Source organism: Pelecanus crispus, chromosome 3 (genome assembly GCF_030463565.1).
Source record: "Pelecanus crispus isolate bPelCri1 chromosome 3, bPelCri1.pri, whole genome shotgun sequence".
In the NCBI taxonomy this organism is placed as follows: domain Eukaryota; kingdom Metazoa; phylum Chordata; class Aves; order Pelecaniformes; family Pelecanidae; genus Pelecanus; species Pelecanus crispus.
In genome coordinates, this window is record NC_134645.1 from 17,671,716 (window position 1) to 17,699,189 (window position 27,474).

The 27,474-nt window shown below is 38.7% G+C and overlaps 1 protein-coding gene across 2 annotated transcripts in view; it reads left to right on the forward strand.

Annotated features, from left to right (window-relative positions):
• The first annotated feature begins 6,190 nt into the window (after positions 1-6,190).
• NUP133 (nucleoporin 133) overlaps positions 6,191-27,474 on the forward strand; it is a 37,500-nt gene continuing 16,216 nt past the window's right edge. The window contains exons 1-18 of one of the 2 annotated variants that reach the window (XM_075707923.1): positions 6,191-6,360; positions 7,597-7,715; positions 8,554-8,657; positions 9,727-9,834; positions 11,573-11,704; positions 14,274-14,444; positions 15,084-15,239; positions 15,332-15,402; positions 15,982-16,129; positions 16,997-17,144; positions 17,866-18,023; positions 18,926-19,017; positions 22,036-22,199; positions 23,834-23,928; positions 24,044-24,268; positions 25,210-25,332; positions 25,788-25,887; positions 26,887-27,129. In XM_075707923.1, coding sequence (XP_075564038.1) covers positions 6,191-6,360; positions 7,597-7,715; positions 8,554-8,657; positions 9,727-9,834; positions 11,573-11,704; positions 14,274-14,444; positions 15,084-15,239; positions 15,332-15,402; positions 15,982-16,129; positions 16,997-17,144; positions 17,866-18,023; positions 18,926-19,017; positions 22,036-22,199; positions 23,834-23,928; positions 24,044-24,268; positions 25,210-25,332; positions 25,788-25,887; positions 26,887-27,129 — 2,527 coding nt within the window. Of the gene's footprint in view, positions 6,361-7,596; positions 7,716-8,553; positions 8,658-9,726; positions 9,835-11,572; positions 11,705-14,273; positions 14,445-15,083; positions 15,240-15,331; positions 15,403-15,981; positions 16,130-16,996; positions 17,145-17,865; positions 18,024-18,925; positions 19,018-22,035; positions 22,200-23,833; positions 23,929-24,043; positions 24,269-25,209; positions 25,333-25,787; positions 25,888-26,886; positions 27,130-27,474 lie in introns of those variants that run through there. The other variant, XM_075707924.1, reaches the window with a different exon arrangement.

Genomic DNA, 27,474 nt, shown 5'->3' on the forward strand with positions numbered 1-27,474 from the left:
CCAGATGGGATCCACCCGAGAGTATTGAGGGAGCCGGCAGAGGAGCTTTCCAAGCCACCCTCCATCATCTATCAGCAGTCCTGGTTAACAGGGGAGGTCCCAGACAACTGGAGGCTTGCCGATGTGACGCCCATCTACAAGAAGGGCCGGAAGGAGGACCCGGGGAACTACAGGCCTGTCAGCCTGACCTTGGTGCCGGGGAAGATTATGGAGCAGTTGATATGGAGTGACCTCAACAGGCAAGTGCAGATCAACCTGGGGATCAGGCCCAGCCAGCATGGGTTCACGAAAGGCAGGTCCTGCTTGACCAACCTGATCTCCTTCTATGACCTGGTGACCCGCCTGGTGGATGAAGGAAAGGCTGTGGATGTCATCTAGCTGGACTTCAGCAAAGCCTTTGACACCGTTTCCCACAGCATTCTCCTAAGGAAGCTGGCAGCTCATGGCTTGGACAGGCGTACTCTTCGCTGGGTAAAAAACTGGCTGGGTAGCCGAGCCCAGAGAATTGTGCTGAACGGAGTTAAATCCAGTTGCTGACTGGTCACAAGCGGTGTTCCCCGGGGCTCTGTTTTGAGGCCAATCTTGTTTAACATCTTTATCAACAATCTGGGTGAGGGGATTGAGTGCGCCCTCAGTAAGTTTGCAGATGACACCAAACTGGTTGAGAGTGTCGATCTGCTGGAGGGTAGAAAGGCTCTACAGAGGGACCTGGACAGGCTGGATCCATGGGCTGAGGCCAAATGTATGAGGTTCAACAAGACCAAGTGCCGGGTCCTGCACTTGGGTCACAAAAACCCCAGGCAATGCTACAGGCTTGGGGAAGAGTGGCTGGAAAGCTGCCTGGCCGAAAAGGACCTGGGGGTGTTGGTAGACAGCCGGTTGAACATGAGCCAGCAGTGTGCCCAGGTGGCCAAGAAGGCCAACAGCATCCTGGCTTGTATCAGGAATAGTGTGGCCAGCAGGAGCAGGGAGGTGATTGTCCCCCTGTACTCGGCGCTGGTGAGGCCGCACCTTGAATACTGTGTCCAGTTTTGGGTCCCTCAATACAAGAAAGACATTGAGGTGCTGGAGCATGTTCAGAGAAGGGCAACACAGCTGGTGAAGGGTCTGGAGCACAGGTCTTATGAGGAGTGGCTGAGGGAACTGGGATTGTTTAGCCTAGAGAAGAGGAAGCTGAGGGGAGACCTTATTGCTCTCTACAACTACCTGAAAGGAGGTTGTAGTGAGGTGGGTGTTGGTCTCTTCTCCCAAGTAACAAGCAATAGGATGAGAGGAAATGGCCTTAAGCTGTGTCAGGGGAGGTTTAGATTGGATATTAGGAAACATTTCTTCATGGAAAGAGTGGTCAAGCATTGGAACAGGCTGCCCGGAGAGGTGGTGGAGTCACCATCCCTCGAGGTGTTCAAAAAACTTGTAGACATGGCGCTTTGGGACATGGTTTAGTGGGCATGGTGGTGTTGGGTTGATGGTTGGACTGATGATCTTGGAGATCCTTTTCAACCTTAATGATTCCAAGTTTTTACTTTCCTTAAAAAATAATCCATCCACCAAGCCAGGAAACATGAAATTGCTACTCTACCCTTAATTGTTTTAGTGGTGGACTTGGTAGTGTAGGTTAATGGTTGGACTGGATGATCTTAAAGGTCTTTTCCAACCTAAATGATTCTATGATTCTATAAAACTCATCTATGCTAGGAAAACTTTTTGCTGGAAAACGTTATTGGCAATAGGTGAGATACCTAGTGCTCGGCAAGCTTAGAATGTTTATCTAATGTGCCATTAATGGCGCTTTGTGGAACGCAGTGAAAACGCTAAAGAGATCCCTGTGCTAAGGAATGAAAAAATTACATCCAGGTGTAATTTTATCTTCTGATACAGTTTTACTAGAAGCAGATATTGTATTAAAATTATGACAGACATACCACTGACCCACCGTTTCATTTCAGTCTTGACTACCAATTATTCTCTTTGTAATGTATTTTGAGGGGCTTGAACTTTAATCTTTACTCATATAATCTGTCCTTATGTGAGATGCAACGAGCCCCTTTATTCATGTGTATACACAGGTTACAGGAATTACGTGCAGCCGAAACAAATGTTTTCTGTCTTTTGTTCATTAGTTGTTCTGGCAGGTGTTGCAGTCTACAGAAAAGTGTGAAAAGCTATAGAAAAGCTCTAGTCCACAGAAAGGTAAATGTCTGCCATAACAGGTGCTCTGGATAACAGACTTTGTTCAGGTTAGAACTACTCAAAATACTCCTTGGAACAAACCACAGACCTCAACAAGGTGAGAAAACAAACTTTTTTAGTAATCTGCAAGTAGAAAGCTTTACTAGACAGCTTCAGATCTGTGGTTTACACACCCACAATGTATGTGATGTGTGCATATGGCATGCTGTACACTTCCAGCACAGTGCTAGTCCACACTGGTTGTGGTTGTATTTTGAACTGTAGGAGCCCTAGTAGCTTAATGAGGAAAAAGGTGTGAGAAAAAGTATTGCATTCTTCTTGTTAGAAGAGTTGAAGACCTTCCTGTCTGAGGTGGAAACTGTTGGTGTGTATCTAACAATCCGTCTTTTGCTAAGGAGTTACTTCATGCCAATGCCTTGTGTAGAATCACAGAATCATAGAATGCTTTGGGTTGGAAGGGACCTTGAGAGATCATCGAGCCCAACCCCCCTGCAGTAAGCAGGGATTGAACCTGTGAACTTGGTGTAGCGTGGTCCATGGGGCAAAAAGGGGCCATGCAACGTAGGAAAGACTTAATGTGAGAGCATCTGACTGTGCATCAGAAAGAAGTATAAACCAAACTTTCATACACTCACTGACTGTATTTTCCATCATTGCCTCCTTCAGGTTTTAGTAATACTGTATATCTGCTATTTGTTTTGTTTAAGCTACTGTTAATAGGAAGAGGTTCAGTTCCATGAGGGATGGTATTAACAGCTCAAAACACAGCTGTGCTACTCCTAGTGTATTCCAAAGGCCAAAAGGTACTCAGAAATGCTTTTGATCGCAGCTAAGTGCAATTTTAGTCAAATTAAGCTTACCTAACGTTTCCTGAAGGAAAGGCCAGACCTTATTCAGAATTGGTAGAGGTTTCAAAGTGTCCTTGTATACAGCCCTGGTGCAGCGCACTATATAAGACCATCTCTCTTTTAAGCCGCACACACTAGTGTTCAACTTTGGCTTAAACACAGCTTCTCTGTGTGGAAAAGTAGTGAAGATGATTTTCCAGACATTCAAAAATAAATCTAATTAATTTTACATGCACACATGTATATCAAATATGCAATATAAACATTTTTCAGTTTCTATCACTAGTTGCCATATTTTAGTTGATACCTATGGGCATAATTTTGAAGTCTTTAATTAATACTGCCTTTTCCTCAGAGGCCAGAACTATTTCCTTCCTTAACTTCTGCTACCCAGTCATGACTTTTGGGGCTTAAATACTGTATCTAATTGCTTTCAAAAATACCTTGCTAAATTGAGTGTATTAGTTAGGGTTGAGTATTTGGAGAAAGGTCAGCTCTCAATGTATGCTTAATCCCTTTACTGTGTTCCTAATTAGTTTTTTGATTCTCAACAGCATGAATGTTTTCCTGAGAGAAATAAGACACTGAAAATGAAGTGTCTTGAGTAACTTTATTACTTAAACTACTTTATTAAACTATTTATTTTAATGCTTAAATAGAGTACTGATCACAACATCACTGCAGTGAATGATTGGCATCTCTGAAAGAGCTAAAGTTCTTTCAACTCGGCTTTCAAGTAGTTAATGCAACTTTTTGCTTTAATCTTCTGATACAGAGAGCCTCTTTTCTGTCAATACTTTAATCTTTGAAAATGGAGTGGATTCCAGTTAGGGGAGTGACAGAAGAGAATATCCTGCCTTTGTGATCTCTGCCAATTCTGTCTTCACATTTCCACTGTGCAACATTTTAGCTGTCTTGAATGGGGAGAATTGTTTCCAGTTGCTTAAGGGGTCTTAAGTCATGATGCAATGATCCAATAGATTAATACCCTGACCGATTAGGGAACTCTGTATTCTGATGAGCAAGACATTACATTTCTTATCTTATGAAGAAGAAAACAGTACCGATCTTTTATACACATCTGTGTTTAAACATCTGCGTAGTCCCATAAGGCATATTCAGTTAATGAATTAGGGAGAATTTTGTTTGCTCTGCAGATGATGGAGTTTGCTGCTGTCTTTTTAAACTAATTTTCTTTCTAAATAGGTAGGCAGCTATTTGTGGCTAGTCTACCCAAGCAGTGTTTTCTACCCTGTTTTTCAATCCATTGATGAATAAATAAAAAACAGAAGTAAAAAGATGATCAATCCCATATATTCTGAAGTTGTGGCTCTAATATAAGTCTACTATTTCCGTTCTCTTTGTTCAAGTCTCCACTAGGTCAGTATCATCAAAATTGCCTTCTGGCCATTCACCTCTTCATGTGAATAACAAATATCCCACAAGCCCCAGTTCAAGAACTGGTTAAGTCTCTTAACTGGTATCAGCACAAACTATGTGTCGAAAATGAGATTTAAAGGTTGAGTTGTATTCTCCTGATGGGGCTCTTAACACAGGGCTGGGCCAGCTAAAGGAAGCGGAGTAACTCCCAGAGGCAGTGTGGCAAAGTGTATACAGGAGTCAATCAGCAAAACCCGACTGCTCACACTGCATCATCTCAAATATTTTAGAAACGAGATGTGAAGGGGAGCTTTCAGTTTTTAAAATAATTTGAGTGTCACCATTCATGGATGTTGGGAAATGTGGATGGCAGCTTGAATTTTACTCAGTTTTTCCCCATCTGCTTGTCTGTGAGTGCATTTTCTGGTTTGGTTGGTTTGTTTTTCTTGATGAAACAACAGTAGCGTGATGACTGAGCATCGCTGCATGGAGTATAACAGAGAAGGCTATAGAGAAGGATACTACATTAATGTAACAGTATGGTGAAGCTCCACTAAATGTTCCCATTTTGCTTCCTGAAATCAAAGCAGACGGAGTGAAGTTAAAATGCAAAGCGCTGAAACGGACAGGTGCCTCATGCTCCAGTACTGCCAGATGAAGCATCTCAAGTTTCTCTCCTCTGCATTTCAGGTTCATATTGGACCACAATCCACACAGAAAGCTTAACAACCATAACTTTTTAATCAAAGAACATATTGTTGGAAAATGATGGGAAATTTCTGAATATTGTTTTTGGTTAGTTTTATCTGAACTCATTAGCTTCATTGATAACATACATACAACTCAACTTCTTCCCCAAGCAGATGGTACATACATAACTTCTGAAAGCTTTTTCATACAAATGAATGGAGCCAGGTGTTTTCTTTCAATGAGAAAATTTAGTTCCCCTTTAAGACTAAAATTTCGTTCTATACCGTTGAATGCATGTAGCGCATGACTTATTTACCATAGATGTGAAACACACCAAGGTTTGCACAGAATATGTTTTCTTCGTGGGATTTTTAACTAGAAATTTGGGGACAAACACAGATTACAGCACAGGCTATTTTAAAGATCAGGTAACTCTGTTAGTGGAAAACACGTCCCTCCCAAAGTGCCAAACAGCAGTTTGCAGTGGCCTTTCCACAGCAGTTGAGTGTATCCAGCCACCTCTCTCTGCTCGAGTTGGTTAGCGCCAGAACTGCATTAATTCGGTGAAACACGGTGCCCGCATCCAGCCTTGTGATTCCCTCTGGGAGCATCCCGAAGGACCGAGCGTTTCTGGCCGCCGTCAGGAAGATCTGAGCGAGGGGAATCTGTGCTTTTGTGAGACCGCCCGACCCCGCTAGCCGCCGAAGCTGCCGAGTGAGGCAAGCGGCCGCTCCGGCTCCTGTGCTGGGGAGAAGGGCACGGCACGACAGCCGTCCCCCCAAGGTCAGGCCGTGCCCGGGGGCCTGCAGCGGCCTCGCTCTGCTCTCCCAAAAAGCCTCCTCTGAGGGCGGCGGGAGCACTGGTGCGGATACGGTGGAAATCGGGCGCTTCGGCGCCAGCGCGTTCCCGCTCCGATGCGTTTGGGCGGGCCTGGGCAGGGCGAGGCGGGCGGCGCGGGGTCTCCACCGCTGCCCGGCAGGGGCTGCGCCGCTCTCCGCTCTTCCCGCCCCGAGTGACGCAATCAACCGGCGCCCGGCGGGAGGCCAGGCGCGGCGCCGCTGCCCGCTGCCCGCTCCCCAGCCATGTTCCCTTCGCCTCCCGCCTCCCCGCGGACCGCCGGCGGGTCGGCCCGCAGGAACCTCGGCAGCGCCGCTCCCAGCCCTCTCTCCCGGCCGGGCAGCAGGAAGAACCTGGCCGTCGTGGCGGCAGCCGGCTCCCCGGTGCTGTGGAGGAGCGGCTCCCTCTCCGCCCGGTGAGTCCCGGCCGGGCCCCAGGCGGGGGCGAGGGGTTGCGAGCCGCCTTTTCCCGCCGGGCCGGCACCTCAGCCCCGCCCCTCCCCTGTTACAGTTGAACGGTTTTAAGGATCTTTAAAAGTGGTATTGTACATTAAAGCTATAAATATACAATACCACGTGTTCAGTGTTGTAAGTAGCTCTTAGCGTTTGAAGTCGGGGGTTCCTCACATGTATCCCCGGTACAGGAAAAATATGAAAGAATAAGAATCTCTCTGTTTAAAAAGAAGATAAAATAGTCAAAGTTTAGGAATTTCCCGTGCCCCCCCCCCCCCCAGCTTCCCCTCTTCTCCCTTCCATATGAATCAAAACTGAGATTTGACATGAGCCCCAGATCAATTTCAGGGGTTCAGAATCTCTTTTTCTCAGGAGCAGCTGTTTGTTTTTGAGGAAAACAAGATTGCCCATTTTCAGGTTTGGGGAACTTTTACTTCAGGCCTGTTTAATACAGTGGTTTTTCCAAACCAGGTGTCAGGCTTGTCTTCTAGCTGTGTTGCCGTCATCTTTTGGCATTTCACACTGGGGAGGTCTGTGACATCCTTTTACTTGTGAGGAGAAATAAAAAAAGGGCAATATTTTCTCAAAGCGATTTACCCACTTAATCATGTTCAAAAGACAAAACAGGCCTATGCTGTTCCAGAGAGAGAAGGTGAGGGAAGACGCAAAACGGCTAATTTTATAAATTACATTGTGAAACAAATAATGACTGAAACGGGTAAGAACCACAGCCTCCACAGTAGAGGAGGCATGGGCAGTAGAAGTGCTGGCTGATCGACGCTGCCACAGGTGTTCGAAGTGTTGCGTAGGGTGTACTGCCCAGCAGTGTTAGAACTGGGGATGGAAATAGGCCCTGCAGTCAGGGAATAACTTCTGTTGAGCTTCCCCAGCCTGGCGTGGTGGATAGCTTTATTCTATAGATAACCAGAATGTAGAGAAGTTGAACAGTAATTCTGCTGCTGGGGGAGGAATGCATATTCAGAATCAGTTCTTCAAAAAATCGAGGAATTTAATGACAGCCAACGACTTGTAAGGAGGCCGCCAAACTACTGCTTTAGATGGTGCTCGCAGAGGGAGCATGTTTATTTTACATATACCCATTTCATCACATCTGTTTCTAAAAAGATACTAATGAAGTAGATGTTGAAGCGGATGAAGAAACAATAAAAAACTAACTATAATTTCTTGTTTTGTTTAAGAGCAACTCCTACCAGAGTTGTCCAGCATCCCTCAGCAAGTGAGACTATTAACTATGGCGTTAAGGCTTTTGGATCCTCTCTGCCTGTTAAGGTTATGGAAGCCCTGAAGAAGGCTGATGGTAAGAAGTGATTTTATCTTTATTTTCTTTATGAAAATTGACAGGTGAGAGAAGTGTTAAGGTGGTGTTGATGCCGTTTAAATGCTGACTTTACAGTGGAAAATGAAATGTTTGTGCCTTGGTTTTAATCCAACTTGGTTAACTATGTAACTATAATTGTAATAGCTCCCACATGGGTATGGATGCATGTAAATATCCTTCAGGTGCTGTCTTAACCAATATATCGTAAAATCCAAGGTTATAAAGAAAGCCAATAGTATTTTTTTAGTAACTTGTGGTTACTGGCTCTTTCTCCCCTTTTTCACTTGTTTTGATTCTGTTGTGTCCTAGAGTGGATGCTCTAATTTTTTTAAAATTTATTTTTAATCCACGTGTGTTATCAGTTCTAAAAGCTCCAGTGATACAAACTTTTCCCTGAGTTCAAGATATTGGTCCCCTAACCATTTTTTTCCCTGTGGATAAGTGTGGGGTTTTTTGGTTTTGGTTTGTTTTTTTTTTTTAATAGTAGATATAAGAGGAACAAAAAATGCATATCTTAAAAATAATCTTAAAAATTGCTGAACAATTTACAAAGCTATTATAATCTGCTGTAAATTGGTGGAAATAGTTTCTAGGATTGTCTTGCTTTTCACTCTCAAAAGTTGAGCGTTTGTCAAATAGATTTTTAAACTGTATGTAGTAATTTGGTATCTTAATCAAATACATGGAAATTCTAACGTGGAATTTACAAGAAAATATATTTGTTATTTTGATATGAGGATGAAAGTTTATTTGTCTTAAGGTTACTCTGCAGTGTTTTAAAAATCTGAATGCTTTAAAAAAATTGATTTTTATGTAGCTGATGACCAGCTGAGCGTTCAAGTGGATGAAAGTGGATGGGCCTGGCTAGTCCATAGAGAGAGGCTGATTATTTGGAAGATTGGTCAGTCACCAGTAGCTAAGGTAACTGAAGGATCAAGATGGAGAAGCTTCTATATTTTATGCTAGTTGAACAAGTTATTCACTTGTGGTTTTTTAAAGCAAGAGTTTCTTTATAAATTGGAGTTTGTCTGGTTTCCCCCAAAAGCAGCAGGGTTGGTATGAAGTCATACTCACAACAGTAACTGACACTCAAGCTTTTGAGGGAGCTTAACATTTTTATATTCCTCTCTTCATTTTCAGTTGTCACCTTAATACTAAGGTTAATTCTTTGCATTTTAGTAGGTGTGTCTCTTATGTTAGATAGTCTTGATAAAGCTTACATTTTAATAGTTAAAAACTAGTTGATACGTTACAGATTGGTTTAGGTTATTCTGGGACTGATTTTCAACTTGTCAGAAAAATAAGTTACTTTCAGCTGTGATAAACGTATGTTTCATCTAGGTTTCTTATGTCAAGAGGGTTTTTTCCCCTCTGGGCTGTCCTTCTTTCAGCATTATTTCAGTGAATAGCAAATATGTTCAGAGGAAACCTGTAGTTACAAAATCAGTATCTTTCAATTAGTGCAACATATGTTAATTATACAGATTCTGCACTTACAGTGGAGTGTCAGGTATGCATATGCATTCTGGTACTTGTAGAGATTTTTCAAGGGATTAAAATTTTTCTGGTGGTTTAACTTTTGGGGGGGAGGGGGAGGAGTGTTTCCCCTCTCCAGTCTGTAAGTACTTAGTGAGCTTTCTCAAGCACTTGTAGTTTAATTTTTGTTTTGCTGCCTTGTTAGCATATTGTATTAAGGGTCAAATAATTGCACCTCTGAAAGAAATAATTCAGTATTGTAGTGTTGTGAGAAACACTCAGAAATAACTAAAAGAAAACCAGTGATGTTTGAAAATGTACAAGTAGGTGTGTTTTAGCTGGTTGTGACAACCTTGCTGAAAATGTCTTGTGACATTCTTTTGGTTCCCTTACTTAGTGTCTGGGCTAGTTGAAAATTAATTTTTAGCAGGGTCAAAAAGTCTAAAGATTTTGTGGCAGAGGAGTAGGTTCTTCCAGTCTCATATTTATTATGGCATCTCTTTCTTTCTTACAGTTATCTCTGTGCAAGGAACTGCAGCTGCCACCCAGTGACTTCGAGTGGAGTTCTAGTTTAGCAGCTATATCTTGTGTCAGTTCCTCAGGTGAAGCGCCTTCTCTGCAGGTGATCAAGTTTTCAATTTTAGTGTTTAAAAATACTTTTACAATAACTTTAAATATACCCTATTTTATCAAATACTCATTTGAAACCTGCATTTGGTGTTGTACTATCTATTCAAAAGGTCAGGGTTGATAGTTTGCAATAACTATGTTTGAAATAAACAGAATTCTGCTAGTATTTTCAAATTACATCATTTAGTGTTATATGATCAGATTAAATAATAGTTTTTTCTAAGGATTACTTGGTGTGCTTTCATAACAAACAAAAATACAGTAAACTAAGAAGTATTGTGTTAACAAACACCAGGGCAATCAAATACTCGGTCTAAGCAAGTGCAATTTAAATGCATGCTGGCTGAAAAAGTTGTTCAGCAGTGGTTCAGTTCTGAGTACACAGGGATGAAGAGCAAACACCAGCACCCTCCCTTGGCTGGTCTTTATAAGGAAGCTGGCACTGACAGGACAGATGATTTGTCTTGACTGATTACTTTCCGAAGTGCCTTTTCGTAACATACTGTGCTAGAGGGTGAGGTTTGAAGATCAGTTAAGTTTTCTGAAAGTAAGTTAATGTGTCTGTTACTATCATTCATGAAGAAAAGCAGCTCTCATTTTCAGCTTGGGTGTAATTTTCACTTCATATATGTGGTGCTCTAATACAACTGGATAAGCAGTTGTCTTTGGTAGGAAGCAGCAGCACAGAATAATGTAATAGGATCTTTTCCTTTGACTTGTTATTGTGTTACACTTCCAGATGATGAAAAGCAATCTTAGTATTTTGTGATAGCTCATAAAACTCTAAATGCTCTATGACTTACTCGTACCCAAAGAAGTTAAAGAGGAAGTAATAAACCTAAACAAAGATTTTTTTTTTTATTATTATTATTTCATCTTTCTTCAGCTTGTGCACTGTGCATGGATACTGTGATTTTATAGAGTGAAGTGGAAATATTAGTGGTAGAAAATATTTCACTAAAATGAAAAATATTAAATAATGGGCAGGAATCCCAAAGGACAATGTGTTCTTTGGTATTTTTTTAATTGTTATGATGTTCATTAACCAACTGCTCTCCTTTGTGTCTAGCCTAAAATCAGTTAGAAAACTCCAAGGAGCTGCATAACAGTTCTTCTATTGTTCTGTGATTTTTTTTCAACAACCAGTAGATTAGATACAATGCTTTCTGTTTAAATCTCTACTTGAACACAGTCTCTTGCTTCATGCTTTGAATTTGGTATCCTGAGTGATTTCCTGCGTCAGAAGCCCTAATGTAGGCACACTGTGGGCTTATGTCTTTATAAAGAGAAGAGCCACTGTGTGATTTGATATTTCTCTTAATGACACTAGAGCAGTTTCTTTGTTAAATTGTAGTCTGCATTTTAAGTCTTCCATAGTAGTTTGTAACTCTTGGCATCTGAAATTCTTCACAGGCTCTTTTCTGTCTTGTAACTGTTAAGTTTTGTTTGCATTTCAATAGCAGACCCTGAGTTATCAGGAACAAGAACCAGTAGAAAATGTTATTGTTGGCAAAATAAGCGAGTATAACATTCCCTGCACATATTAAGTTATGCTACAGAATCATTTTGCAATTCAGTTCTAGGCTTGTCAGTGTGCATCCACATGTATTTACTACTTTTTTGTGTGTTTGTTCACCCACAATCTTGATACGTAAAATAACGTTTTAGTTAGAGCTGCGGTCTGATTATTACTGTCTTGCATGTTCTGTTAATTTTCTTCTCATTTCAAGTCTCTGGCAATAATGGTTGCTACCCGCAAAGGTTCTGTGCGCTACTGGCCCAATCTTGCGCGTGAAGGTTCCTATACGGAGACTTTTACAGACTTTGGAGGCTCTCTGTGCAGTTTCCTAACAGCAGTAAAGGTACAGTACACTATGATTTAGATTAAAATACTGCTTTAATTCCTAATTTAAAAATTAAACAGCATGCTCCACATTATCAGTCCTAAATCTCCAATAAATGTTGCAAAGCAAACTATCAGACATTCTGAGGAGTAATTTCAGAGATTGTTGATGAGTGTGATGATCTTAAGTGGCAGAGATGACTGGTAGTCATAAATAATAAATAAGTCATAAATAAGTCGGGGAAGCATGCAGGATTCAACCACGAGATTAGTAGGAGTGATTTGGTACCTCAGCTTTTGAGGAGTGTCAGTATTACTACTGTGATTACTTCCAGAGGTAGAAACCCTGCTATCACAAAACCAGAGAACTACATCTGAATCCGCAGACCACACACTCAGTGTCTTGTGGTATAGCTCACTAGTGACTAAATTTGAGAGATTTCTCTATGAAAGTAATAAACAAGTATATTACGAATTGTTCTCAGAAATTCTGTTTTCTGCTGTTGATGTGCCTAAATGGGGAAAACTCTCAAAATGGAATGTATCCAAAAAGTCAATGTGTATTACAATACGTGTTACCTTCAAACCTAGTTATTATCAATTAAATTACATTTTATCTCATGACCTTTTCAACATCTACTGTTCATATTCTGTATTATAAATACTATTTTAGGGCATCAGCATGTCATAAGCATTTGTAAGCCTAATCAGAAGACAGTGATCTTAATGACAAATTTCTTAAGAGTTTCAAGATATTAAGAAACACTAATATGTATCTACCCTATTAGAGTTGAATTGTGCCCAAGTTTCAGATATCAAGGTGAGGAAAGCAAGTTCTTATCACACCTGTAGTTGAAACGTTGACATCACTGTGAATTCAGAGCTAGAGGAACATTTTTTTTTTTCCAGAGCAGAACCCTTTTATTAATCAGTGTTATAAAGCTGCATTATTACGTATATGACAACTGTACTTAATTAGTCATGCTGTCGCTGGGCAGATTTAACCTTTAGCAAAATTTTTATATAGTATGATAAAAATTGTGCTGGTTTGGGGTTTTTTTTTTAATTTTTTTTTTTTTTAATTTTGTTCTGTGAACATTTCCTGTACAGGTAAACAGTTCATTCATTCATCAACCTCCAGGCCCTCAGCATTCATTTTTTTGAAAATCATTGTACATTTAAAAGGCTTTGTTCATTCCCTGTAACATACAAACTTTGATCAGTTTTGAATTGAAGGCACCTTTTTTTAATGCCTTGGTGGTAGGGGGCATGTCTATGTTAGAAAGTAGTGAAAGGCAATAGTTGAGAATCTATAAAGTGAAAAGGTTAGTACTGAGGTAATACCACTATCTACACTGGTCATTTGTGGGGAGGGAGGTTGTTATTTTAAACTAGTTCCAGCATAGCTGTATGAAATCAATAATCTGTTAGTGGTCAGAGCCCATCTTTCAGTTTAGTTTCGTTCAAAGGATGTACAGCTGGTACACTTGGACTGCTCTGTGCTGTGATGTGATCCAGCAGGTTGTATGTGGGGACTCACAGAAGGTCGCTTCAGAAACAGACTCTTGATACTAATTAAAGTGCTCATGTAGATGCACCCATTAGGCCAGGCAAGAGATGCACTAACAGAAGTCTCTGCCTCCTAAATGAGGTATATAAGCACCTACAATGGAGTGCATAATTTTGCGTAACGCACAAGACTTCACATTTTCTTAGTGCAAAGGTAACACTATTTTTCATCATTAGGATTACATGAGATTTTAGTTCAGTTGTTAAACTGAAATGGAGTTTCATGGATAAAAATGTCGTGGAATGATAAGACAATGAGTCTCTGCCAGTGCTAAGTACCAGTCAGATGTTTGACTTAGTGCTAGTGTTTATAATTTCCTCAAAACAAACAAACAAACAAGTCAAAACCACCACCAACAACAAAAAAAACCCCAAAACCCAACAGAAAACAACTGCTTTCTTTGTATCTACATAATGTTTTCTTTCCTGGTCTGGTACAAGCATTGTGATAACTTTTCTCAGTTACATGTTCACTAATACGCTGTTCGTTTTTCAATTACCTACCCCAGTCTTTTTTAACATAACCAGATGGAAGATTTGTTATGCAGTTCATTTGGATTAGTGTCCTGTAGGATAGGGTGCTATTTAAAAAAAGGTTACAGCGTGTTCAGTAACACTTCAAGTTTTAACTGCACACATGGAAGTTGAATGTAGTTTAATTCATAATTCAGCATATGAATGTTACAGGTAGTAGTGCCTGTAGAGATTGATTAAATATATTTCTTTTCATATTTTTAAAAAATATTGTTTAAAATAAAAGAAAGTATACTGTGAGCTGTATGCTGCACTGATCCAAGCATAGAGAATAATGTGGAAAAATTGTTTAAACAGTCTTTTTATGTGATAAATGCTTTTTTTAATTTTCTTTGTTAGCTCTCAAGTACTATGCATGCCTTGTGTCTTGTTCCTGTTTAGTGTTTACCCTTATGAGCTGACATAAAGAATTTTATCTGACAATAGAATTGTTTCAGGAATGTGATTTTTATTTTTTTAATGCAATTGCTTTTTCTTTTTATTAGGGAGGAAGCTTTATTTTATCATCTTCCAGAGGCCAGCTAGTTCGATTGATACCAGATAGTTCTGGCAAGATTCATCAGCATGCCCTGCCACAGGGTCAGGGCATGTTTTCTGGAATTGGTAGAAAGGTTTCGTCTCTTCTGGGTATATTGTCTCCTGGACACGATGCTATGGTAAGCTTGAAAAACATTCATATAGTAATCTGCTTTAATTTCTCTCTGCAATTTCTAGCCTCAGAGTTTAAGAAAGAAAAGACTGTGTGAGGATGTATGATGACCAAAAAAAGAGACGAAACTCGACTCATTTATGTTATTTATATTTCTCTGAAATTCGAAAGAAAGACAGAGGCCAAATAAATCTGTATGCTTTGTAAAGGAGAATGCTGACTTGCTTTTTAGATCTGAATAAAAAGAGACTTTAAAGTAGTAATAATTCCTGGAGAATATGCAGTGATTCAAAGTCTTGCTTCTTTCTAGGAATAGTCTCATTACTACTTGAAGAAACTAACAGTAATCTGTAGTTGTACTTTCTGTGATTTAGCGTTGCCAAGGGTTGGTGATTGGGTTGAGCTTTGTCAGTGAGTTCTACAGAAGTTGGAAGAAAGTATGAGAAACGTACTTACTATAGATGTTCTTATATCTATAAAATAAGACTTCTCTTGGAAATTATCGCACTACTCTCATCTTGTAATGTGACTTGTGTAGGTTGCCCAAGGAAGTGATTTTTTGGGGGACCAAGAGTGGTGTAAATTGTTGTATCCAAATATTAGGGCTATGCTCTAACCTTTTTAGCTTTTTCTTCTTTAAATGCAGATTTCTAGTGTTCTTTGGGATGAAGAGAGATCAAGCTTTTATATGCTAACAAGTTCAAATCTCAACAAATGGGAGATTGATGATTCATCAGAACGTTATATTCTCAGCTGGGATATCAACAGGATCCTGAAAGAACATATTACAGATGCAATTTGGGTAAGAGCCAGCTCACCTGGAAAGGGTTTGTGTGTTTGTTTAATTACTAGCCTATTTATATATAGTTATAAGTCAGATGTATTCTTTTTTAGGGTTCTGAAAGTAACTATGAAGATATTAAAGGAGGAGTAAATATACAATACATGGATTTACAACATAATCGGTAAGGAAGTACACTTGCATCTGGTAAGACTTAAATTAATGAGATAAATGTGTTCTGTTTTCTTGCAAAAACTTTATGTAAGTAATTGCAATTTAATTTTACTTGAGTGCCACTGTTGATAAAATAAGCACGTCATATTGGATAACTACATTACCCTAGACTTCATGCTATCATTATCTCTTCAGCATTACAAATTCATTACCTAAGAATAATTCTTTTCACTATTTTTAGTGTCAGGTTTGGGTATTTCATCAGGTTTTGTCTTGATATTACAAAAGCAGCAAGTAAGCAATTGTAACTTGTTCCAGCAAATGCAGACAATTCGGTATCTCTTGTATTTAATTTAATTACATAAAATCACAGCTGCCTTGTTTCAGTTTTGTACTACAATCTGAATACTGATAATAAAACACCTTGAAAGAACAAATAGTATAGTCTTTCCTTTTTAAAAAAAATACAATACTGGAAAATATTTATTTGTGATTGTACTTAAATACCTGTTTTTGTGAGTGGTAGAGTTTGAGCAAGTAAAATACATAATAATCACCTCTCAGCGGTGTAATATCTGTTGTTGAATAGTGATGGACTGGTGATACTTGCTGCAGCATGGCATCCTGGAGATCATCCATGTCTTGTCTATTACACTCTGGTAACAGTAGAAGATAAAGGCTACCAGATGTCTGATGACGTGTTTGTGGAGGTCACACAGTATACTCCATCTTTTCAGGTATGCAAATGAAGGCTCTGAAGTTTGAGTTAAGAAAGCAAAGTGTTTCAGAATATTCCTGTACATAAATCAGCTGTCAGATTTTTGTCTAATGGAAAATCAAGTTCTCTGTCTTAAAGTTGTTCTTGGAAATACGTATTGGTAGTATTCTGAGGAAAATATGTACTAGCATCTTTTAATGTTCGATAGTAACTATGTAAAGTTTATGCTCTACATTTTAAAGTATAAGATACTCAAAAATAGAAGTCTAAACATCTGATTATTACTGATGTATTTTAATTTTTGCCCTGTCTGTGAAAGTTTCTACAGAGGAATTTTATGGTATACTTATGCAATCCATTTAGAACAGATCTCACTCTGTTCAGAGACTCTGTTAGCAGGACAAGGAATTAAGAGACCTGTGTTTTGGTCCTTGCTAGACAGCTGGCTTACTGGGAGGGGAGGACACATTGGTTGTCCTTAGTGTACCTTGTTTGTGCTATCTCTTCTGGAAGCATAAACTTGGGCATTAACTTTCTTTGGTAAACTTCTTCCCCCTCTCCTCCCTGCCTGTAATGGTGTCTTAAAATTGAATCTTAAGATGGAAGGAGAGTGTGAAAATGGTAGAATAATTTATCTGCTTACTTATGTCTCCATGTGAAATTAATGAGAATTTAATACATATGGAAGAAAAAAAACCCAGGATCTTAAGTTTTAGGGCAAATTAAAAGTGGTTTTGATTTGGTTTTTTAGGTTATAAGTTATATCTGTATCTTCTTGTTAAAAAATAAAACAAATTCAGGCAACTCAGATGAGCCTTTAAAATGTTAGACGTTTGTTTAAGGTTTTAATTATATATGTGATATTGTTGATATGTAATGCTTTCAGTCAGAAGAGGACGTGTTGTGCTGTCTGGTAGTCCCAGATTACTTTAGCCATGCTGCTTACCTCTATAAGGAAGATAAAGTGTTTGCTTGTTCCACTGGAACTGGAAGAATTTCTTTACCGCAGGAGCAAATAGTATTTGGCATACAAGGTAACAAGCAGGGGGAAAAAAAAAAATCACATTTCATTGATATTCTCTAAGTAAGTGTTTTTTACAGTATTTAGATTTCTCAGAGAGCAGAATCATATTTACACTTCTTTTTCTCTTTATTAAATCTTTCAAGTTGGGAGTTTCTCATGAATGTATGGAGAAAGAGCTGATGCTCCAGTATTGTTATTGCTTACTGTACAGTGTTTTAGATGAAAATGAAGTAAATCCCCACTCTTGGTATATGAAAGGGTGGGGGTTTTGTTTGTGGGGGTTTTTTGTCTTTTTTTTTTTTTTTTTTCTCCTTCCAACATTCACTGTGGAATTTTTTTTTTTTCATTGAAGTTAACTTTGTGTCAATGCTCAGCCTAAAATTTGTACTAGGTGTCTGTGTCAGGTGTCTCTAAGTATGTTGTCCTTCACCTTCAGAGGTGTTTTCAAGTAGGACATGCACATTGGTCCTTATGTAGAATTTGAACCACCTGAATCTTGATTATTTTTTCTCTTTTTTTCCCCCTCCTTTTTTTTTTTTTTTAAACTTGCAGTATCTGGAAATCTGCATCTTGAGTAGCAAATAGTATCCACAATTTCTGTAAGTCAGGTGCAGTTGTCAATTACTGTTGGTTCATGACAAATTTTAATAATTGTCTATGAAACCATTACATTTGGTTCTTAAAGTGGCTTTTATGTGCTTTTTTTCCTTCTTCCCTCCCCCCCATCTTAGGAGATAGCATTTTAGGAGCAGGTTCCTGTACTAGCCTCCCCATCTTCTTTACCAAAAAAAGTGGACTTATCACCATCTTGTCCAGGGAAAATGTTTCTGTGCTTCCTGAAGACCTTGAAGACTCCCTGTCCTCTTCTGTTGCTGAACCAAGAAGTGAGGTAATGGATGTTTGTTTGGATGTCACTAGGCCTGATAAAACACTACTGCAGAGACTCAGACTTTGTTCTCATGTTTTGATCAGGATGGCTTCTTCAGTCTTTTGTGTCTGTTCCATTGTGTGTATAAGAGACACTTTTTCTTACCACACTGTGAAAAGCTTCAAGGCTAAGCTAAGAAGGGCTATATGGTGGCTGAATATTGTTTCTGCTCTGTTTATATTTTTTTTTAATACAGTCTTATAAAAATATGTTAAAGTATTTCTATTAATATTTCGTGCAGTGTATATTTACTAAGCTCTTATTTACATCAAACATGTTTTGCTTAAAATGTATATGCCCTGGAGTGGGAGGGAAGAATAGAAAAGTTGTTACAATATAAATTAGAGAACATTTCTATGGGGTAATAATGAGTTTCAATCCTTATTCCAATTAAATTACCTTTTAAATCATTATTGTTAACTAGTATTTTAGTGGAAGACCTTTGTGATGATTGCTCCAATGGAACTATATTTTTCTTTCTAAACTAATCTCTAACTAGATTTGTCTTCACTTACATTGTTTTTGTGGGTGATAGTACTCACGAATAACTTCTAAACTCTGTCAAAAATGTTGGGTTTAAATGTTAAAATATTTAAAATTACCAAAAAACGTTTGGTGAAATAAGTTGGCATAAGTTCCTTTGCAGTTTGTTTGAATTTTATTAAAATGCTTGAGGTCAAACCACTGTGTGAGTTTCATTGTAATGTATCTTATGGGTTTATGTTTGGCTTAATAAACACAGCTGCTTCCAGGTAGCATTTTTATTTTAAAACTATGTTGTTGCTACTTAGAAAAACTGTTTTAATTTCATAATGGATATTGATATTTGTCTTTCAGCTGAAGTTTTTACTTTGCATTTTCAGAGTCCTGCGTTTGATGCAACCAGTAGGCTAGAAGTTACAGTTCCAGAAGATAAGACTAAATTACTGAAAGCTGCTTTTCTGCAGTACTGCAGGTAGAAATTGCACTTGATTTTTGTGGCTTTGTTTGCTGCTGTTGAAGGCACTCTGATATTTGAGTAAGAGATTGTCTTGGTGCTCCTGTGCTGTTTTAATTAAGGCTATTTTAATGACACATGCATATCTTTATTAGGAGAGTGTTAGATACATCTTGAGCTAGTGAAGAAGCGATATGTGCTAGAAAGGAGCGGACTTCTATACTCTCAATGATTTTTAGCTTATTCTGCATAAATTCTGTGATGTTGCATTACTGCCAGTGAAACAACTTTAAACTTTGTTATTTTGATTTCTTTATTCTTTTAGTAAGTGGTGTTTTGTTGTTGAAAAACATTCTTTCCTTTTCTTCCTCATTTTTATTTGCATAGCTGTTTTCAGTAATACTTTTTAATGTGTTTAATTGCTATTTATGTGGCCATGAAGAATAACTAGCATGGCAGATTCTGGGGCAAGATGGTATTTTTTTTTAGATTGACTGATATGGGGGGGAGTGGGAGTGGAAGGAAATACACTGTTCATCAAACTGTGCTGACTAAAGCAACGTGACTGTTGGGAGGCACGCAATGCCTCTGAAAGGTTTGATGTTGAGATGAGTGATGTAAACAAAGGAGGAGGAGGAGAGGTAAGAAGATAAACAGAGATGTAGACTTAGATTAATTATATTTAGAGGGGATTGTTTTCGATACATATTTATTTAAAAAAAAAAACCAACCCACAAACCCCCTTAGGACTACTCTCCTTAAAGAATCTTAAAACTTGGAAAAGAACAGATTTAAGGTAACAGGAAGTAGGAGTGCTTTTGACATAGAGCTGCGTGTGAGGTAGAAGATTATGAAGGGGATTAGGCACATGTAATAAAGGATATCAAGACAAGATCTGTAAACATGCACAGAATTTAGAAAGAAAATCTACATGTATTCACAAGTGGACATGTAATAAACAGAACAGCTGCTGAAGATGGCTGTAGTCCTGAGGTGACTGGAGTAGCTAAGGTCTGAGAGCACAGATAACAAATAGGAAAATTTAGAAGTTGGTATCACTGAGGATGTGAACAAGGGGGTTGGAAACAGGGTCAGAAGAAAGTAGGAGATAGTAAGGAAAACAGTGTGAAACAGTATGTAAGTTTAATGTTATTTTGATTAAAATTTGGGTTATATTTATGAAACAAGAAGCTGCTAATAATTTGATGTGTATAGGTTTGATTCAGAATTTTTCCAGAAAAATGGTATGGTAAAATGAATGGAGAAACCTTCCACAGAACAGATGTAGCAATGGCCTGTCCACGTGGCCAAGCGGTTGATGCAGAGCAAATAATGGAAGGTTGTTTAATAATAATTCCAGTTTTTAGAAGTACAGTTTAACCAATATTGCTCTTTAATTGCTTCTGATATTCTTTCCACTGCTGACAAATTCAGTGCCTTTTCTGACAGTTTTCTGACAAATTCATGCATTTTCTGGCAGCCCAACTGAGGATGGAACATCAAGGAAATAATATAACTCTCTAGGTTTTTTTCACTGTGCTTGACATGTGCATCAAATTGGTGGTCATGTGGAAAAAAGTGAGGCTGTATTTTGAGAGCAGGCTTGCATTCTTGAATTTGCCGTATACCTCTTCAGGTAGCTCATTGAACCTCTTCGTCATTTCTCTGAGACAACATTGCACTTCACTGCCACCTCTTGTCCCACTGTTCAGGCTGAATAAAGACAGCTCTTTCACATACTCTTGTGTCAGTGTATGGCTTAAAACCATACATGTTGTATGAGGACAGTTGCATATAACTAATATGCAGTGACAAGGGGTGTCCCTCAGGGGTCGGTATTGGGACTGGTGTTGTTTAACATCTTTGTCAGCAACATGGACAGTAGGATTGAGTGCACCCTCATCAAGTTTGCCAATACCACCAAGCTGTGTGGTGCAGTCAACACGCTGGAGGGAAGGGATGCTATCCAGAGGGACCTTGACAGGCTTGAGAGGTGGGCCTATGCGAAATTCATGAAGTTCAACAAGGCCAACTGCAAGGTCCTGCACAAATACAGGCTGGGCAGAGAATGGATTGAGAGCAGCCCTAAGGAGAAGGACTCGGGGGTATTGGTTGAGGAGAAGCTCAACATGACCTGGCAGTGTGCGCTTTGCAGCGCAGAAAGCCAACTGTATTCTGGGCCACATCAAAAGAAGCGTGACCAGCAGGTCAAGGGAGGTGATTCTCCCCCTCTACTCTGCTCTGGTGAGACCCTACCTGGAGTAATGCGTTCAGCTCTGGGGCCCCCAATGTAAGAAGGACATGGACCTGTTGGAGGGCCACAAATATGATCAGAGGCCAGGAGCACCTCTCCTATGAAGACAGACAGAGAGAGTTGGGGTTGTTCAGCCTGGAGAAGAGAAGGGAGGTCTCCAGGGAGACCTTCCAGTGCCTAAAGGTGGCCTACAAGAAAGCTGGAGAGGGACTTTTTACAAGGGCATGTAGTGACAGGACAAGGGGTAGTGGCTTTAAACTGGAAGAAGGTAGATTTTGGTTAGATATAAGGAAGAAATTCTTCTCTCTGATGGTGGTGAGGCACTGGAAAAAGCTGCCCAGAGAAGTTGTGGATGCCCCATCCCTGGAAGTGTTCAAGGCCAGGTTGGATGGGCTTTGAGCAACCTGGTCTGGTGGAAAGTGTCCCTGCCCATGGCAGGGGGGTTGAAACTAGATGATCTTTAAGGTCCCTTCCAACCCAAACGATTCTATGATTCTGTGATAATAGGGGTAATAAAATAAAAAGTGACTTGAAACACTTCCTGGCTTGTGCTTTTTTGTTTTATAGATTGTGCAGCCTACTTGCTTTAAAAAAAATGGAATACCTTTTATCCATAGAATCAGAATACCTTTTATCCATAATTAGTTTAAAGATAGCCCAAATAATGCTTGATGTTTGTTTACAAAAACCATATCAGAAAATTCTACTAATTGAGTGGTTGTTGTTCCTATAATACTATCTATTGTTTTTCTTTCACATACTTTGTATTTCTCTTATTTCAGGAAAGATATAGTCAATGCACAAAGCATGGTAGTTGAGCTCTTTCCAAGTAACGCAGATCTGCATTCTGATGCTGAACTGGATAAGGCAGTGACTCAGATCAGTGTGGACTTAATGGATGATTACCCTGCCTCTGATCCAAGATGGGCTGAATCTATACCTGAAGGTAAATATAATGGTGTGGTGGTTTTTTGTTGGGGTTTTTGGTGTTGGTTGTTGGTTTTTGGCTTGGGGTTTTTTTTTGGTGAAAAACTGTCTATAGTACTCTAGATAAAATTATAATTAAAGCTTTGTAAAAAAGGCGTAGGTGTACCTTCCCTTCTTCCGTCACTAGACGTATTTCCAGAAAGGCTTAAAGATGCATGCTATGAGACTGTCAGATAAACTTGCAGTCATCTGTGGTTCTTGACTTCATATAGTAAGCACAAACTGTAAAGACGACATTTCTGAGAAGGATACTTTATGCAAGGAACAGGTGGTGTCACTTTTGTGTTTCCATGATTCCTTGGATAGATCTAAATTCTTTTCCACAAATAGATGTGTTGAGAGAAAGAGTTTATTTTGTTCATGCTTAGCCCTCTGTCAGCATGGCTGCACCGCTTCTGGTAGGCTTGGATCCTGGGTAGAGTGAGCCCGTATCCCTCTGGGGCATTGGTATTTATGTCTGCCTAAAAGAGGACTAGAGAAATTTATTTTGGAGTATTTGTTGTACGTAAAGGATTAAAGTAGACACGTTTTCAGCAAGAAACTTCTTTGTTCGTGCTTCCCTGTCTCTTATGAACAGTGTTAATTTGAAACTGTCCCCAGGACCTCTAGGCAGCAGTTGCCAATTACTGAGCAGAGACTTAGTTTGAAAGTTCATGTAGTAAATAGTTACAGATGGATGATGCTTCCTGCTGTTGTTTGTGTGTGGCAGCCAGTTAGAAATTGTCAGGCATCAGATCCTCAGTATTTTCTGAATCAACTTTATTTTTAATTCAGCGGCTTATCTGCATTTATTCCTGGCTAAAGCAAGAAGTGAGAATTGATAACTTCTTGGACATCGTCCTGCTGATTTTGCTCATAGTGATACTTCTTCTGAGTTTTTGTATCTTGGTAGTTTTTTGGCTTAAAACACACTTAGAATATAGAAAAATTCTGAAATAGGAAAATAACTTGGGCACTGGAGAACTCTGCTGAGGTGAGATACTTGTGAGGATCCTAATGAGGAAGCTTCCATCATCCTTACTGACTCCTTTGAAGGACCTGATTGTCTGGACAGAAATGTTAGCTGGCTTTTCAGATGAAAGCTCATTTGAGGAAGAAGAAAAGTAGAGCAGTGCTGCACAGCCACTTAATGCTGTGCGGTGGAATTGTGCAGGCAACACAGAGTCAATTAGGTCTGAACGCCTGTTAACACTTTATTTTGTAGTAGCTGTGGTCTAGGGCATAATAAATTTAGCAATAGCTAGTCCACAATGAAGTCAACAACTTGAATCTGAATCTTACTAAAACTTGAGTAAGCTGGTGAGCTGCTATTTTAGCAGCATAATGAATGGAGTGCTTCATAATAGTTGTATGGATCTAAAGATATTTGATTTCTTCTAAAGGCTTTCCTTCAGCTGTGATAGAGTTCAAAAAACACATTAAAAATACCATGGTAAGCAATATATAAATGTGTGTGCTTATGTTTAAAAAAGTACCAGTGCGGTAACACTATAGAAATTTGTAGAAATATGTTTACTTCGGAGGCAAAAAAAATAGTTATCAAAGAAATTAAGGTATCAAGTGTTCTGACCTAAGATTTTTTTCTCTTTTTAGAAGCAGCTGGTTTCAGCAACACATCTCTCATTCTTCTTCATCAGCTAGAGGATAAGACAAAAGCACATTCCTTCTTCATTGAGTTTCTTCATCAGGTAAAATTCTACTGTTCTTTTGGTATCAGCACACACAGTAGAGTATTATTTTTGTCTTAAAGCAATTCTTCTAGATCACTGCTTTAAGTCTATTTGGTGTTTTTTTTAATAAAAGGTTGGTGTATTTGAACGTCTGGGCAGTTTTCCAGTACGAAGGATGCCGATGGCAACTCGCTTGTTGCTCTGTGAGCACGCAGAGAAACTAGCAGCAGCTATTGCTCTCAAGAATCACCACTCCAGGCTGCCTGATCTAGTGAATGCTGCTATACTGATCGCATTAAACAAAAGGGAGTGTGACATTCCAGCAAGTCTTACCCCTGCAGATGTGTTCTTTCGAGAGGTAAGAAACCTGTTATTTCTGAATCGCATGTAGTAAAAGTTGAAATGCTTTAATGTATACTTTGAAACTTTTCCCTTTAAAAATCAATTCAACTTTACACAATTTCCCTTTAAGTAGGGATGGTGTGGTAGTATTTTCCTCACTTCAGTGTACATACTTTTTTATGTCTGCAGCTGAAACACAAATTCTGACAAATTTCATGTAGCAGAAGTAAAGTTGTTATGATTTCCAAATAACCTACATGGACGAGCAATGAAAAAGACAAGTGAAATTCTCTGGCACATCAGAAAATGTATGCTAAATTATCATTTTTAAGGGGTGAACTGAAGAGTATGGAGCCTTCCAGATAGGAGAACTGCTTTGGTGAGCTGTCCTGGATGGAATTGTATCGATTCAGTCTTTCATAATTTTTTGTCCTCTCTAACATTAGTGAATCTAAGCTAGTTCTCAGTTTATGCCGCATTCCAGTCAAGTGCCCAGCTTTTATTTCTTTCTTCCTTCTGGAGAAGAACTATACACAAAACATTTATTCTTAGGAAGTTTTTTTTCATGTAGAGGACAGTAGTTGCTAGTGGAGAAAAATAAATGTAAAAGAAAACAGAAATAATAGTCTGCTGTTTTAAAGGAGGTATGTTCCGGTATACTTTATCAAACAAAGGTTCCACTGCCAAATGTTTCAGAAGAATGTGGAGGAATATGCTTAGTGAAAGTTTATGGAGTTGCCTTCAGAAAGAGGAATTTTTGTATTCCAAGCATTGTACAAAATATAAGCTGGTGGTTTCATTATCCATTTGAGTACTTGATACCTCTTAATATTTATGGCTATTGATGTGGTTTCTACTAATACTTATTTTTCTATACAACTCATAACTTGGCTTTCATGTGTCAGCTGGTAATGGGATATGTTTGTGCTCAGTGCAATTTTTCTTTATGTCTTTAAGGTGTCCCAGATAGATTCCATCTTTGAATGCTTACTAGAAGAAGAGGAGCAAACCCTGAAAGATATGCCTATTGAATCAATTGAGTGGGCCCAGATAGTTGTCAATGTGAACAACATCATTAAGGTATAGAACTGCATTAACTAAAATGTTTGTGGGAGGGCAAGGTAAATATTGAAGAGCACTCAACAAGTTGACTGCAGTACCTCTGAGTTACTGATATAAGAACAAAAGTGAGTGCACTTTTCACATGTCCAAATATATTAGGAAGGAAAAGATGGCCTCATGCAGAATTGGGGACATTCCTTTTCCTCCTGAGCCACTGCTAAAGAGAATTTGAGAGGTTGCAGCATTGTTGGAAGCTGTGAAAGCATGAGTACATAGCAAAGGGTGAAGAGCTTATGCATGAGCACTGAGGTTTCTTGCTCAGTCAGTATATGCTCTTCTGTACAACTGAGAATGTGGTGTAGAAAGAAGGGAGATATTAAAAGAATATTTCAGAATTATAAAAGACAATATCTTCTACGGTCTGTGTGTATGCAGGTAGACTTTAAAGTACTTATGTCCTTGCCTTTAAATAGGACATGTTACAAGCTGCCTGTCAGTATCGTCAATCTAGAGCCTCTTTATATAAAACAGGAGAGCTTCCAGAAAGAGAACCCGAATATATTCCATGGACAGGTGAGAAATTATTATTACTAGTTTATTAATTATCTATCCTAAACAAAAATACTTTTAATGACTTTCAGAACACAAGAATTTAAATCTGAATGTTAAACTTACTGTTAAAAGCTGCTACAAGGTTGTCAGTAAAAATTGGAGAAGCTAAAGGTTTCATTTTGTGAATTAAATGGAATGAATCAATGAACACTTATTTTGTCCAGTATTGATGATAATTCTTTAAAACTTGCATTGCAAGTTTGACTACAAAAACAGTTTGGGAGACAAAGCTGCGCTTTTTTTTTTTTTTTTTTTTTTTTTTTTTTAATTTTAGTATGCACTGGTTCTGATTGGCAGACCTGTGGGATACATAATGTTAAAATGAATCATAAAATGTCATTACAACTGTTTTAAAAGGAGTGATGGTTCTTCACATCCTGAAGTGTTTTGTTTTGATGGTTTAATAACATGAAAAACTATCAAAACAAATATTTGCGGAAGCAAGCACTTTCCAGTTGGTGCTTAAGCTTCCCTGTGGCCTCTACATATAAAACACACTTGTTTGGTGCTCCCAAGACAAAAAACTTTAGAAAAGCAGGACCCATTCAAGCTATTTTGGTGTGTTATGTCTTGATGACTACATCCAAGCGTTTAAATCAGTTTAATAGAAGTTGCCTTTTCCTTGTGTGCTTTCTCTACTTTGCTTACCGATTGTGCAAGTAATTCTTCTGAAAAATAGCTGGTATTGATAGTTAACAGTGTAGATCTCTGTAGTTCAGGGGGTGGTGTTGTTTTGTTCTTTTTTGTTTACTACGTTTTGGGCAAATTATGTAAAGGTAGATGGGAGTATGTGTTTGTTTTGTTTTTATAGTATTGCTTTGATTTTTAAAATTAATGCTTATTAGCTTTTTTCTTTCTGTTTTTTTTAATTATACGTAGTAATGTTTTTGTTATACTTCAGCACAGATTCCTGTGGTGATAGGATTATTGTTTTAATGTTCACTGTGTGGTTTTCCCAAGCATCTAGTGGCCTTCGTACAGCAATAATACGTCAGCATGGAATCATTCTGAAGATAGTGTATCCCCAGGCAGATAGTAACCTCCGTAGCATTGTGGCTGAACAGTTGGTGGCACTACTGGACTGTTTTCTGGATGGTTATGTTTCTCAGCTGAAATCTGTGGACCGCCCTGCTGATCAAGAGAGATACAGCAATGTGGAAATGGAATATGTGCAGAAAAGATCACTACTCTTGTCTCCTCTCCGTAAGTAGTCTGTTTTCCTTAATGCAAGGATTAAATGTTCCATTTGATGAGGAAATGATGCAAATCTGATGGACTAAATGGCATCTGTGTATGAATTCTATTTGTTCTGCATGTTTGCCTTCAGAGTATAAATGACTGGTTTTATGGTTTAATGATATATTTACAAAATAACAACAGATTACAGAATTGCATCCAAGACTGCACCCATGCCCATACCTCTAACAAGATACGCTGCTGCTTTAATTTTTTTCTTTTGCTAACTTGTTATATTTTTCTTGTGGGAATTTCTCTTGTGCCAGCTGACTGAAAATAGCCTATAAAGGGATTTTTAAATGTTCATGTTAT